Below are 14306 nucleotides of genomic sequence, written 5' to 3'. Positions count from 1 at the left end.
TGGCGGCTAAGAGAAATAAATATATAGATATTGTCAATATGCCATGTATATTTGGCAGATGGTAGGATATCTGGAGAACATTTAAAATATCAAAAAAAAAAATAATTTTGGAAGGAAGGTCATTTCAGCTCTCATATGTACAAAATCCTAAAATGCAGAAACCCCTCCAATCAACATTCATAAGTGCTTCAGCATTCATAAGTACTAAAATGCTCACAAGGAGCTTTTGAGCACAAGAGCTCCACCGTAAAAGGGGGGCAGTTGAGTTGTGCACAAAGGATGCTAACAGACAGCTGAACCATGGCAGTGGACATGAGGGGAATGAAGCCCAAAGCTGGGACTCCAAGAGCTAGGAACACATCAGGGATAATTCCAGGTAGACAGTCAGGGGCCAGGATGATCAAGTAAGCGTTAAGGGTCAGTAGCATGCTGGAGCTCAAAGCTGTGTAGTCATCAGGAGCCAGAGGGTCAGAGAGAAGCCAGTAGGCAGGAACACACCAAAGGTCAAACTGAGTAACTCTCAGGAGTATGGGTCAGGAGACAGCAGTCTCCTGTTAGTCACTGTCAGGAGACAGAAGACAGGACTCAGGAAGGAGCCAAGGATCACACCAAGCAGACTGTCAGGAGTAAGAACAAAACCACACACCAGCAGAAGAGGACCTTCATACTAAAGCAAGACCTGCCTCGTCCAGGAAGCCTTTTATACGTTCTGCTGCAGGGAGAAGCCAATGAGTGGTTTCCTAGGGTGATGCTTCAGGACCCTAGGGATTCTGCTTTCAGTGTTAGCAGGCTGCCACAAGATGCAGTGAGGTGCAGGACCACAGAGAAGCAGTCATGATAAATGTCCACACAAATTTGATTCTTCCATTGAGGTGAACAAAAAAGCTAATGTGGGCAGAAGGGTTGCATCCATGCCTTGGAGACCTGGCACCCTAGACAGATTGCCGGAGCAGAACAACTGACACTACAGTCACAGCAAAAAGAATAAGCCTGTCTCTGCTTGCTTTGATAGACTAGGCCAGGCCTTTCTTGATTGCTGACCTCAGGGCAGGAAGCAAAGAGGACTGCAGAACCTTTGCCAGAATTAATTTTACTTGCACATTCATGGGGAAAATATTGTTACCTCCCCTTTTTTTTAAGCCACACTGTGCTTCAGGAGATCTGAAATTACTGCTATTTTTGCTAATGGGAAAATAATGATATCTACTATCCTGAAAGGTTCCTGTGGCTTTTTACAACATCTGAAAATACGGTAGAGATAATCTATGGGGATAATTTTCACACATGCCCACTCCCACCCCAACACATCAGGATCTATTGAGACTGGAAAAATGGGGTTCTAACGACCTTCATGTGTAAGAGGACTGTAGGCAGGGGAGCATTGAATCTCCAGCTGAAATGGAAAGCGAAATGGAAAGTGGAGAATCACTTAGGCTAGGAATGGCCAACAGATGGTCCTCAGGCTGGATACAGCTCATGAAGTGATTCTATCTGCACCCTTCCCATGTAGCAAAATGTAATGCCCAGAATTTGACTCAAAAGAGAAGAAAACAATAAGTTGTGTGTGTGAGAGAGAGCAATTTAAAGTATTGGCATTACATCTATTTGGCTTTCATCCCCAACCAGAACTTGATTTTGTTACAAAGGTCTTGGTCATCTGTGAAAGGTTTATGTTGTACAACAAAGTATACAACATAAACCTTAAATTGGATTCAGACCAATGAACATAGGAAACTGAATTTACCAAGTCAGACCATTGGTCCATCCAGCTTAGTATAGTCTACTGAGTGGCTGCAGCTTTCCAAGGATCCAGGCAGGAGTCTTTCCCAGCCCTACCTGAAGATGTCAGAAAGTGAACCTGGGATCTTCTGCATAAAAGGCAGATGCTCTGATGCTGAGCTACAGCCCCATCTGCAAGTCTGGAGAATAAAATAATGACTATCAATATATGAGCCATATACTTTGGTTCTTATAGCTAGAGTCTAGGGATGTGCATAATGCTCCAAGGGCAAAACGTTCCGTCTCAAAACGGGCCGTTTCAAGCATTCAGAGCTCGTAACAGAACACCCTTTAAAAGGGGGTCCCATTCGAAGCTCAGAACAGAAAGACTCCTTCCAAGGCGGAACGTCCCAACCCTGGTCCGGCTGCCATTTTGGATTTAAAATGACTGCCATGCATGCGTGGCCGCCATTTTGGAATCGAAAATAGTGATCAGAACTGTCCAGTGGGACAGGGGTTATTCTGTGGGAACAACCGGCTCACCTGGTTGTTCCGATGGAACATTTAATGCATTTTGCGTCCCATTCCGCAATCAGAATGGAATGCAAAATTGGTTTCGTGCACACTCCTACTAAAGTCATTGACTGAGCAGTCTGTATTCTCAAGAGCCACTTGAGTCAACAGATTGGCCTAACTATGACTTTGACTAGATGAACCAAGACATGTGGTCAACTAAGAACATAAAAACTGTGTTGTAGGGATGTGCACAAATCAACTTTTTTATTCAATTTGTACCTGAATCGAATCACCCCCAATTTGTTTTGGGTCCAAATCTACGCCCCCCACCCCAATCACCCCAGATTCTATTTGGATCTGAATTAATCTGAAACCATATCTGAATTGATTTGGGCAAAAAGGGGGTTTCTGGGGCAAATAAGTGGGGTGGGTGGTAGTGCCCCATGGCTGGAAGCTACCACCCAATTTCAAAGAAATTAGCCAAAGGGATGATTTTTTTAAAACCAATTTTCTTTAGTTTGTGCATCTATGGGGCAGATTTGGGGCAAAACAGGGGTCCAGAGCAGAAGAGTGGGGTGGGTGGTAGTTCCCAATGGGTGGAAGCTACCACCCAAATTTCATAGAAATTGGCCAAAGGGATTCTTGACCAAAGAATCCACTATGATTTTGCATCAAAGAATCCTTTCAGAACATCTCAAAAATTGAAAACAACAGAAACCAGTACCCCATGGGTTTGTGGTTTGTGGGGTAGTTGGCACCCCATGTGCACTACACCACAACCTGCTCTGACCCACCCTGGCACCACCCAAGTGGAGTTATGAGGCCACAGAAATCCCCATTATTCCCTATAGGAAAAAACCTCTCAAAGATGCACAAACTTTTAAAATAAACCTTAAAGAAGTGCAAACTTTAAAAAATTGTTTTAAAAATCACCCCTTTGACCAATTTCTTTGAAATTTGGGTGGTAGCTTCCACCCACTGGGCACTACCACCCACCCCACCCTTCTGCCCCGGACCCCTATTTTTGCCCCAAATCTTCCCCAAAGTCACAAGGAACAAAAAGGCAGAGAATCCACAGCAGGCAGGCAAGGCAAAGTAAAGCTTCTCTCTCTCTCTCTCTCTCTCTCTCTCTCTCTCTCTCTCTCTCTCTCTCTCTCTCTCTCTCCTCCCATGAGGCAGGAAGGGGAAATGAATGGTGGATACATTTGAAAATGTCTCCTTCGAACTTTCCCCACCCTTGTCCCTTCTTTGTCCCCTCCCCTAGCCAATGCTGGGTCAGTCACCCCTGGCAACACAAGATCCGAATAGAAACAAACCAATCTGAAACCAGGGGAGAATCGCCAGCCAATTGTTGCAAACTTTAAATCTGAAGCTTGGGAGGGTGGGATTTAAAAAAAAAAAAATTCCTGACATGAAATGGAGACAGCAAGAGAGATCGCCACAAAATGGAGGTCCAAATCTACAATTATTTTGGCTCTGAAATCCGGGCGGTTTGTTTTGGACCCGAATCTGGCCAGCTAGCACAAGGGTGATTTGTTTTGGCCACACCACAAATCACCTGAAACATGTGAATTTGAGTACAAATCATTTTGTACCCGAATTGATTCGCACATCCCTACTGTGTTGCTGAATCAGACCAACTTCCATCTAGTTCAATATTCTGTTCCCAAAAGTGGCCAGTTCAGTGTTGCTGAAAGCTCACAAGCAGGGCTCATTTGCTTTGTCCCTGTCCAGGGGCGTAACTATAATCGGGCAAGGGGAGACAGTTGTCTGGGGGCCCACTGCCTTGGCCCCCCCCAGAGGCAAGTCACATGACTGACTCCCCCAGCTCCACACCCACCTAGGCTTCCTTCAGTTGTATCCATCCTCCAAAATTGATGTGAGTGTTAAGACTTGGAGCTACCAGAACAGCATGTCTTTCTCTGGTGCCATTAAATGACTTGCATCGTTCACAATTTACAAAACCTTTTAAAAACTAAATTAGGATGATGTTCTGTTGTGGCTCATAGGTTGTGTGTGTGTGTGTGTGTGTGTGTGTGTGTGTGTGTGTGTGTTACTATGCTTATTCAGCCTCATTTAAGCTTTATTTACTTCATGAGCTTAGCATCAGTGGGTGGGGGGGCATTTTAAAATCTTGTCTCTGGGCCCACTCCAACCTTGCTACGCCCCGGTCCCTGTCATCTGGTACCACTGGACATGGAGGTTACCATGTCCTACCATGGATAATACCCTTTGGTAGACCAGTCCTCATGCTTAATCCCATTTTTCAAGCCATCAAAGGGGCCATCACCACACCTTATCGCTCTGAATTCCATAAAGTAGCTAGAGTTATGCAATGTGAAAAGTACCGTATTTGACGGACTATAAGACACTACGGACTATATGACGCACCTTAAATTTAATCCAGTTTTTGAGAGTTTTCCTTCTCTGAGCTTTCCTTCTGAGTTTTCCTTCTCTGAGTTTTCCTTCTCTGAGCTTTCCTTTTCCCCTCACCTCCGTATCCCCTCCAAGCCCTTCCATCGCGCCCCGCTCTGTCCTCTTGCTTTCATTCTCTTGCGGAGTGAGCAGCAGTGAGCCCACGTTGGTGGCCTGCGGCGGCGGCAGCCGCTGGTTGTTGTTCATCGCAGCCGTCGGCGGGCAGCAGCCTCCCTCACTGCAGAAGCGTCGGAGCGGCAACCGGAGGCAGCCTGGGGAAGGGGGCAGCGGGCGGGCTGACTAGGACGCTCCCGGCAGGCCCCAGCGAGAGAGGAAAGGAGGTGGGAAGCGAATCCTCCCTGCTTGCCCTTCCTCCTCCTCCTCCCCCCTCTCTTTCCCGACAAGCCCAACTTCCAACTTCTCCCCAGAGTACAAGACGCACCTGAATTTGGGCGGTTATTTTTCAAGGGAAAAAGTGCGTCTTATACTCCATAAAATACGGTATGTCTTTTTGTTTCTTTTGGACCATCAGTTTTGGGGGTGACCTAGTCTTACATGAGAGAGTACTTCCCCCTGCTAACTGAGCAAAAAAACACCTTTTAAAAGCAGTGATTCTCTTTATTTGGCAGGGGGAGAACAACTGGCCCAATCTATCCCAAGCACAGCATCCCTCCAGTGGCTGTTGCTGGTGTCTATCTTATGTTTCTTTTTTTAGATTGTGAGCCCTTTGGGGACTCACAGCCATTTTATTTATTTATTTATACCTATGTAAACCTCTTTAGGGACTTCAGTTGAAGAGTGGTATACAAATATTTGTCATAACCATATGTTAGGCCCAAGCCCATTAGGACATTGTAGGTAAACACAGTACCCTAAATTGTTCATGGGATGCTAAAAGAAGCCAGAGGAGATAATGATTTGTTCTGTTTTCTTCCCCAGGGGGATCCTCCATCACTGGAAACTCTGCGAAGACTCATTCAAGAAGAGTTAGGGAAACAACTCGATGGTATGAACTATCACTGTGAACCCCAGAGAGGGACTGGGACACCCATACGTACATATGAGCATAGAAATCAGGGCCGCGGGAAGGGGCAGAATCTAATTTCGAACTTCAAAATCAATTTGAATTAGTATTTCCACCAACATTTTTTTGAGGTGTGTGAGGAGAAACATTAAAGCCCTCAAATAGCAGAGTATGCTCTGGTGGTAAAGGTGTTTAGCCTGAGAGATTACCTGGAGACAGTAGATTGAGTTCAAAAAACAAAGAACAATTTATTAGGAAACTAAGTATTGCATACTAATAGAGAGCCATCGAACAACATACACAAAAAGGCAGTAGCCTTCAAGAACTAATGAAGAGTTCTGACACTTAGCTGACCAAGACAGACCTATTAAGAGCTCATCATGCCTCTAGTGGCCAGAAGAGGGTACTTGCTAAGAGTCGATGTAAAATTCTCAGTTCTAACAGATTTCTGCTCAAGTGAAATAGGAAGGGCATTCTGGAGTTCCGCCATAGACTATATGTTCTGAGGAATTTCAAGAGAAGCCAAACAGTTTTGATTAGCAAAGCTGGGTGTCTGTGTTTGAATGGCATTGTGACCGTATTCCATTGAGCCATTTTTCATGTGTCCATGGTGTCCTAGGGTGTTAATTCCTGTCTTGACAACATTTATGATAAAACACAAGGTTCCAGACCATTCCTACTGCTTCTGAATAAATTCAGAATGGTAAACACTGGAGAATACATTATGCAAAACTGCAGAAATTATGCATCCTTGTACAGGTCACAGAATTCAGCTTTCCTGGTACAGAATTTTGATTGTCTGTTCATGGATCCCCCCGCCCTTCAACATGGAATACACACATTCCAACTTAGAATGGATGCAATATTTGACCTTGTTAAATGATTTTCCCTTCTAGTTTGAAATCTCCAGCTACCAGTAATTTTTTCTATTTTTTTCTGCAGCCAGACTGCCCTATCTCTTGAGTCAGGTGCAACCGTCCCACATCAAAGCACCTCAAGGTAGACCAGGGCCTCCAGGGTCACCTGGTAAGGAAGGCCTTCCAGGTAGGTCAGGTCCTCCAGGAGAACCTGGCAGGCCTGGACAGCCTGGCTTGGAAGGACCATCAGGACCAATGGGCCCCAAAGGTGAGTGAACTTCAAATTTGGAAAATAGTGTCTGCTCCGAGTTCCTGCTTGATTTTTTTTAAAAATTTAACATTCTGATTATGGCAGAATGATTGCAGAATCATTCCATGTTAGGTAAGTTCAGATGTACTGTGGAGCCAGGATTAAATACTGGCTTCACACAATGACTCAGAAATGCGTGCTTCCTCCTCCCCCTTGCATAAGAGGATCAAAAGAATTCTGCTTTCAGTTCTGCTTAGGAACAAGCCAGAATCACTAATTGGCCTGCTTCATACATAACAGGAAACAGGAGGTCCCTTCACTCCTGGTTTCCTAACCTGAACGTCCAAATTCAGGGAAATGGAATTTGCAGGAGAAAGTGACCCGTGGTTTCCCTCACCAAACTCCACAATGACGTTTCACCACCGCACACACCATTTCTGTGGTGCCAGCATTACATCCAAACACTAGCACAGCAGTTTGGGCTCCACAGAACCGGAAATGAGGGAAGAAGCTCCTCCCTCACTCCGGCCCAATTGGCTGTGTGGGCTGTCCTTCAGGAAAGAAGGAAGCCCGCACAGCCAGCCCCCTCGCCCCTCTGCAGTGTCTCTGACTTCATAGCGGCCCCTATCCCCAAACGCAGACAGAAGAGAGGGCACAGAATGTACTTGCGGTCCCCTGTTGCATCTGAACTGGGCCATGATGGAGGACTGCTGGCTTATTCTAGCCAGCATTCTAAAGTAAACCAGAATTTGAACCTAAGATTCAAACATCTGAACAGGCGAATTGACATTCCATAGCTAAGTCAATCTGTCAGTAACAAGCAATTATTTCGTATTTTCCCCAATGAAACATATTTTAAATTGATGCTGTGATTTATAAATTTCATACACTTTCCTTGTTTATATAATTGAGAGATACAGAAGATAGGGTTGACTGAAGCTGAAAACATGAATATTTAAATCCCTGTTTTTAATATATATTAGTGAATGTCCAAATCATTATAATTATGAGCATTCATGTCTGCTTGGCAACCCCAGACAAATTTTGTGAATGCCTCAAAACTCAGAGATACACTGATGAATGCTGATCATCATTTAAATGAGATTGTCTACATTCTGTGTCCTAAAAGTGAGGGGAATACATCTGTTTGAGGGCATTAACAAAATTAATCTGATATTGTCAGCACTGATAATCAGTAAATATTGGACATTCTGTATACAGAATGACTTGCATCTCCTTGTATTCTCAATCGTCCTCCACTGCCAACATTTTTTTCTCTTGAGATGTTTGCATAACAAGGTGGAGCTTCAAAGAAATGAATGGAGAAGCAATTATTTCCTCATAACCAGTGGAAACATCTATAACACTGCCACAAAGCCCAATTGCCTGTGTATTTTAGTGTCTATGGATTAATCGCTAGCATTGAAAAGTTAGAAATTGCATCAGAATAGAAGATTTGTTTTTTCAGTTCAAAAGCTTTTAGCTACAGTTATGAGACACGCTACTCCAGTCACTGGCTTACATCCAGACTAAGCTACTCATGAGTAAAAGGTAAAGGTAAAATGTGCCATCAAGTCGATTTCGACTCCTGGCGCCCACATAGCCCTGTGGTTTTCTTTGGTAGAATACAGGAGGGGTTTATTATTGCCTCTTCCTGTGCAGTGTGAGATGATGCCTTTCAGCATCTTCCTATATCACTGCAGCCCAATATAGGTGTTTCCCATAGTCTGGGAAACATACCAGCAGGGATTCGAACCAGCAACCTTCTGGTATTCGCACTGAAATCAATGCGACAAGTTTATTTGTCCTATTAATTTCATTGGGAATGCTCAGCGCTAATTTCCGGAAGCCTGTCAATCAGGCTGAGACAAAGTGGTAAAAGTTGTACATTGAGCTTCAGCATATTGTTCGGAATTCTCTCTGGTAATAGATACCATTCTAATATAGCAGAGTGCACAGAGGCACAACACAGCGGAGTCTGCCCAGGCATGCGTGTATGCTGAGAGCAAAATAACTTGGAGCCAGTTCATAGTTTCAAATCAATATAAGGAGCATTTATTAGTGAACTGCATTCTAAATAGTAATGTGGAGAGATAGGATCTCTAATCTAGCTAGCTAGCTGGATGCACATGGATGCATCTCTGCACACATGTTGCAGGGAGAGAGGAGCTTGCATGTTGCAAGGGAGAAGGAAGGGAAGGAGAAGGAGGAAGAGGAAGTAGCAAGCAGGAAGGAAGGAGGTTAGTCCCTAAGAGCAGCAATCTACATACCAAAGGGATAGTGTCAGAGCAGTAGAGAAGGGATGACCAATGTCTTGACCCCTCTAGCCCTCTGACTCACTAGTCTGTCCCCCTCTGTCATTGAGACATGAGACAGCGCAAAGTCCTTCACTTCCAACAGATATGGCCAGCCAACCAGAAGTAGAGGAGGAGGAATTTCACCCTCCTTCCTCCCCTTCTGCAGCAGATGCATTTTTGGGGATGCATTGGCTTCAAGCTGGCAATCCTCAGATGGGGAACAAATAGTGCAGCTGCAGTGTAGAGAGGCCAGATGGCTCTGAGTACCCCCTGGGAGTCCTTCAAGTACCCCTAGGGGTTCTTGTACTCCCTGTTGGGAACCCCTGTGTTAATATATTGGACACTGGAGGTAAAATGGTCTGGATTAGGATCATGCCTTTTGCTTTTTTGTCAGAATTTTGTAACTGTTAAGGTCAAACGTAACTGCTTTCCCCCACCAGGTGAAAGAGGAGACAAAGGAGAAAAAGGAGATGCTGGTATTGGCCAACGGGGTGAAAAAGGTCCCCCAGGAATTCCAGGTGGGTGGCCATTTTGTTCTTACGGTTATGACAAATATTTATATACAGCTTTTCAACAAAAGTTTCCAAAGTGGTTTACATATATATACATAATTAAATTAAATTAAATTAAATTAAATGGCTCCCTTCCCCCATAAGGCTCCAATTCTAAAAAGGAAACACAAGATACACACCATCAACAGCCACTGGAGGGATTCTGTGCAGGGGTTAGATTGTGCTGTGCAGTTGCTCTCCCCCTGCTAAATAAAGAGAATCACCACTTTTAAAAGGTGCCTCTTTGCTCAGTTAACAGGGGACTGAATTCTTAGCAGATGAGACTGGAGATCTCCTTTGAAAGTGCCCTCAGAGCAGCCCTATAGCCAAGGTGTGGGCCACTGGGGGCAGCATCCCACCTAGAGCACTGCTTTGTCCCATCTAGGGATTTTTTAAATTGTTTTTTTTTAATTTGTGACATGACAACAGCCTCTATTTAAAGAATGACAGCTTGCTTTAAGAGCAGGAACAATCATATGTTATATGGCAGATGGTGCTGTCACTCCCTTCAAGCATGTCTTAGGAGGACTGAAGATTTTCCCCAACTCCTGGTGGCTTTTTTTGTGATCACATTCACCCTATTGTTATTTCAGTGCTCCTGAAAAGAACACCCTGTGTAGAAACATGCCCTTTGAAGGGATAAAAATTAGAACTTGCTATTATAGACTAGAGCAGTGGTTCCCAACCTGTGGTCCTCCAGATGTTGCTGAACTACAACTCCCATCATCCCCAGCCACAATAAATTGTAGCTGGGGATAATGGGCGATATAGTTCAGCAGCAGCTGAAGGCCCACAAATTGGGAGCACCTTCCTTATGAGGCAAGGCTACAGCACCCGGGGCTATTTAATTTAGAAAAAAGACGACTGCGGGGAGACATGATAGAGGTCTATAAAATCATGCATGGGGTGGAGAAAGTGGATAGAGAGAAATTCTTCTCCCTCTCACATAACATTAGAACCATGAAATTTCGTCCCATGAAATTGATTGCCAAGAAATCTAGGACCAACAAATGGAAGTACTTTTTCACACAATGCATAATCAACTTGTGGAATTCTCTGCCATGAGATGTGGTGGCAGCCAACAACCTGGATGGCATTAAGAAAGGTCTGGATAACTTCATGGAGGAGATGTCTATCAATGGCTACCAGTCGGAGGGCTATAGGCCACCTCCAGCCTCAAGGGTAGGATGCCTCTGAGTACCAGTTGCAGGGGAGTAACAGCAGGAGGGAGGGCATGCCCTCAACTCCTGCCTGTGGCTTCCAGCGGCATCTGGTGGGCCACTGTGTGAAACAGGATACTGGACTAGATGGGCTTCCTTGGGCCTGATCCAGTAGGGCTGTTCTTATGCTCTTATGAACCACTGTGCTAGAAACAGACTGCCTCCAAGTGAGGAAGAATCATTGCAATGTTGTTAAATAAATATAGAATGATGTTTATATTTTTACCTATCCAGGTTTAAATTTTATGAACCATCATATGTGCAGCATGCTCTGTATTTGTGGCCATACAGATTCCTGATACAGCCTATGGCAGCGACGCTTACCCACAATGCTTTGTTTCATAGGTGTTCAGGGTGAACCTGGCTATGGCAAAGACGGGATGCCGGGAACACCAGGCCCCCAAGGAGATGTGGGCGCTCCTGGCCTTATGGGCCCCCAAGGTCCTCCAGGCGCCAACGGACAATGTGACCCCTCTCAGTGTGCCTACTATGCAAGCCTAGCAGCCAGGCCCAGCAACGTCAAGGGGCCCTGAACAGTGAAGCCTCCCTTGGACTTCCTATGGATGCACTTCTGAAACTTGAATTCAGTCAGGAAGTCAGGAGAACTAACCAGTTACACTCCTGTTTCTTTCTAAGAGGCCTTTTAAGACTATTAAAACCATCAAATGCTGCCGGTCGGTCAAGTTTATTATAAATAAGGAAACGATTCATTGTTCTTTTATGAGGTGATAAGTGATTTCTCCCCCCCCCCCCCAATATCAGGGCAAATTTTTAAAGATTTGTAAAAAAGATTTTTTTAATATAAATAACGACAATGAAGCATAAACATTCTGTAGTCAGAATACAGGTTAGCAGAGAAAAGGAAGTTATATTGGCTGCTGGATTTCTTTTTTGTCCCTCAGGGCCAAACTCAGTGTTTAGTAGAGACTAAACAGGGCCAGTGTCTTAGGTGGGCCAGATCACACACAGGTCCAAGAGTCCATGGCTCCCCCTGGTGGTAGCAGTGGAGCATGTCAGCCAGCAGACTTGTGTGACTGCTGCCATTAGTGCCAGGGTCTCCCATCTGCCAATGGATGCATCTCCCAAAGGCCCCTATGCCCTTGTGAGTCCTGGGGGGCTGCTTCCATTAGTCAGTGGGGACCGTGGGAGAAAGATGAGCTATCACATTAATCAAGACAGCTGCTCCTTCTCTGCCCTCCTCACTCGCCAATGGGCTTTCTTCCAGAAGTCCTGGCAATAATGGAGGGGCATTTGGGAGAAAGCCCACTAGCCAATGGGAGAGGTGGAGTTAAAGGGTTTTCTAGCCGTGGTGGCAGCTTTTATTCTTCTCACCCTCTGCGGGTGGAAACTGCCAGCGACTGCCACGGCCTGCCAAACACCGCTGGCTGGTAAGCTGGTGGGTGGATGGGAGCCAATCATGCAATGGGGTAAGGGTCCATTGAAGTGCTTTACCCCAGGAGACAGTGCAACCTGGTGCTGGGACCCCAGGACTCCCCCAAACCGCACAACCCCAAGAATTTGTAGGGGGCGATGTGGTGGGTGAAATGAGGGGCACTTAAGCCTCTCCCTTCCCCCTCTTTTCCTCTGCATTCTTGGTCAGCTATTTCTTTTCCAACTACAGTAAACATGCCCTGGCTAGAGGGGGAAATGGCTGAATGAAGGGTGTGTCCAGTGGAAGTGGGGCAGTGGAAAGAAGAATTCAGCACCCTCTCTCTTGCCTGCTGGTTCTTCTCTTGCCCTCTCATGTTTTAGATATTCAATGGAGTCCCAGATTCCTGCACCTGGTACTGAGCCCCAAAATCCAATTTGGCCCTCCTTGGTCCCAAATACTTCTTGCCTTGTTTTAAGTGGAATCTCCAACCCCATTCAGTCCCTCATCACTGAGAGAAACCATAAAACCCAAGTGGTGTGTGTTTATGATATCCGTGTGTTGTGGGTAACCTATTATTTTCAATCTATTTTCTTGGTTTTTAAATTTGGCCCCATTCCCAAAGGTGCAGGATGGGTGACAGCGTTGTAAACCAATTAGTATGCAAATAGAAAATCCCTAACCTATCGCATTTACTACCAATATGAAGTTTTCTCCCATAGAAGTGAATGTCTGCCTTCCACTGCTATGGTGAGAAGAAGCACTGTTCTCAGGGACAAGGTTGAAATGGCACCAGGATCAATGCATGGACAGAAGCTGGCTCAATCCAAGGTTCATGTGGCCCAGAACGGATTTCACAAATTCAACCGAGAGCTATTTTCCCCACAGGTACCTTTCTGCAATGCAAAAGGTACTACAAGAAGCTGGTCTTGTGGTAGCAAGCATGACTTGTCCCCATAGCTAAGCAGGGTCCACCCTGCTTTGCATTTGAATGGGAGACTACATGTGTGAGCACTGTCAGATATTCCCCTTAGAGGATGGGGCTGCTCTGGGAAGAGCATCTGCATGCTTACATGCAGAAAGTTCCAAGTCCCTCCCTGGCATCTCCAAGATCGGGCTGGGATAGACTCCTACCTGCATCCTTGGACAATCTGCTGCCAGTCGGTGTTGACAGTATTGAGCTAGATGGACCAATGGCCTGACTCTGTATATTACAATTTCCTATGTCCCTAAATTCCTGTGCATTCAGTGCATGCATGGAGGGGGGAATGGGACAGGCCCAGCTGGCCCCATTTCTTTTATCTGCACATCCAGTACTAGTGTGAAAGTACGTATGTGTCTGCAGCATTAGGTGCATCAAGTTCTTTTGTGTAACTAGGAACCCGAGCTGATCAGGGTTCCCGCATGCATGAAGAAGCCTTGCACACAAACAGCTGTATCCCGCTAATCCTGAATGCGCAGACATCAAGGGGCATGGGGTGTGAGTCTTCTCCCCTTCCACAACTTCAATGGAACCACGAGGGGCAGACATGTGCTCCAGACATTCAACTATTCATTGTTTCTGGACTTGAAGTCAGGACTGCGCCACCGATTTGCAAGAGGTGGCAGGGGAAAGTCCTCCTATTGGCTCAGGGTATTAGAAACATAGGAAGCTGCTTGAAACAAAGTCAGACCATTGGGCCATCTCGTTCAATATTATCTACACTACATTCACACGTAACATGAAAGCGGAGGTCCTTTTACCTCCGGTTTTGCAAGCTGCACATCCGAACATGGGCAATCGCAGTTAAACCAAAATTGGACCCACGGCTTCCCTCCCCAAACCAAGACTTATCTCTAAGTCTCACTGCCTCAACCTCTGGTTGAGTGGTGCCAGAGTTACGTCTGATTGCTGACACCACTGTTAGCCTTGTAGCCAATCGGAGCTGAGGCAAGAAGCTCCTCCCTCGCTCCAGCTGCTATTGGCTGTGCAGGCTGTCCTTCATGAAAGAAGGAAGCCCGCACAGCCAGATCCCCTGCTTCTCTGCAGTCTTACTGACTGCAGAGAACATCCTAATGCGGATGGGAGAGTGGGTGTGGATCAGATGG

General features: G+C 45.6%; 1 protein-coding gene and 1 long non-coding RNA gene across 5 annotated transcripts in view; one reads left to right on the top strand and one right to left on the bottom strand.

The window, feature by feature from the left end:
* The window catches only part of COL22A1 (collagen type XXII alpha 1 chain), a 261520-nt gene extending 250001 nt beyond the window's left edge, over positions 1-11519 (top strand). For all 4 annotated transcript variants that reach the window (XM_053313307.1, XM_053313306.1, XM_053313309.1 and 1 more), the window contains 4 exons: positions 5590-5656; positions 6617-6799; positions 9519-9596; positions 11195-11519. In XM_053313307.1, the coding sequence (XP_053169282.1) occupies positions 5590-5656; positions 6617-6799; positions 9519-9596; positions 11195-11382 (516 nt within the window). In that variant the 3' untranslated portion in view covers positions 11383-11519. The remainder of the gene's footprint in view (positions 1-5589; positions 5657-6616; positions 6800-9518; positions 9597-11194) is intronic.
* LOC128352836 (uncharacterized) overlaps positions 1-14306 on the bottom strand; it is a 31079-nt gene that overhangs the window by 11419 nt on the left and 5354 nt on the right. The window lies entirely within an intron of this gene.

Source organism: Hemicordylus capensis, chromosome 4, assembly GCF_027244095.1.
Source record: "Hemicordylus capensis ecotype Gifberg chromosome 4, rHemCap1.1.pri, whole genome shotgun sequence".
Lineage (NCBI taxonomy): Eukaryota > Metazoa > Chordata > Lepidosauria > Squamata > Cordylidae > Hemicordylus > Hemicordylus capensis.
This window is presented reverse-complemented; position numbering and strand designations above follow the sequence as displayed.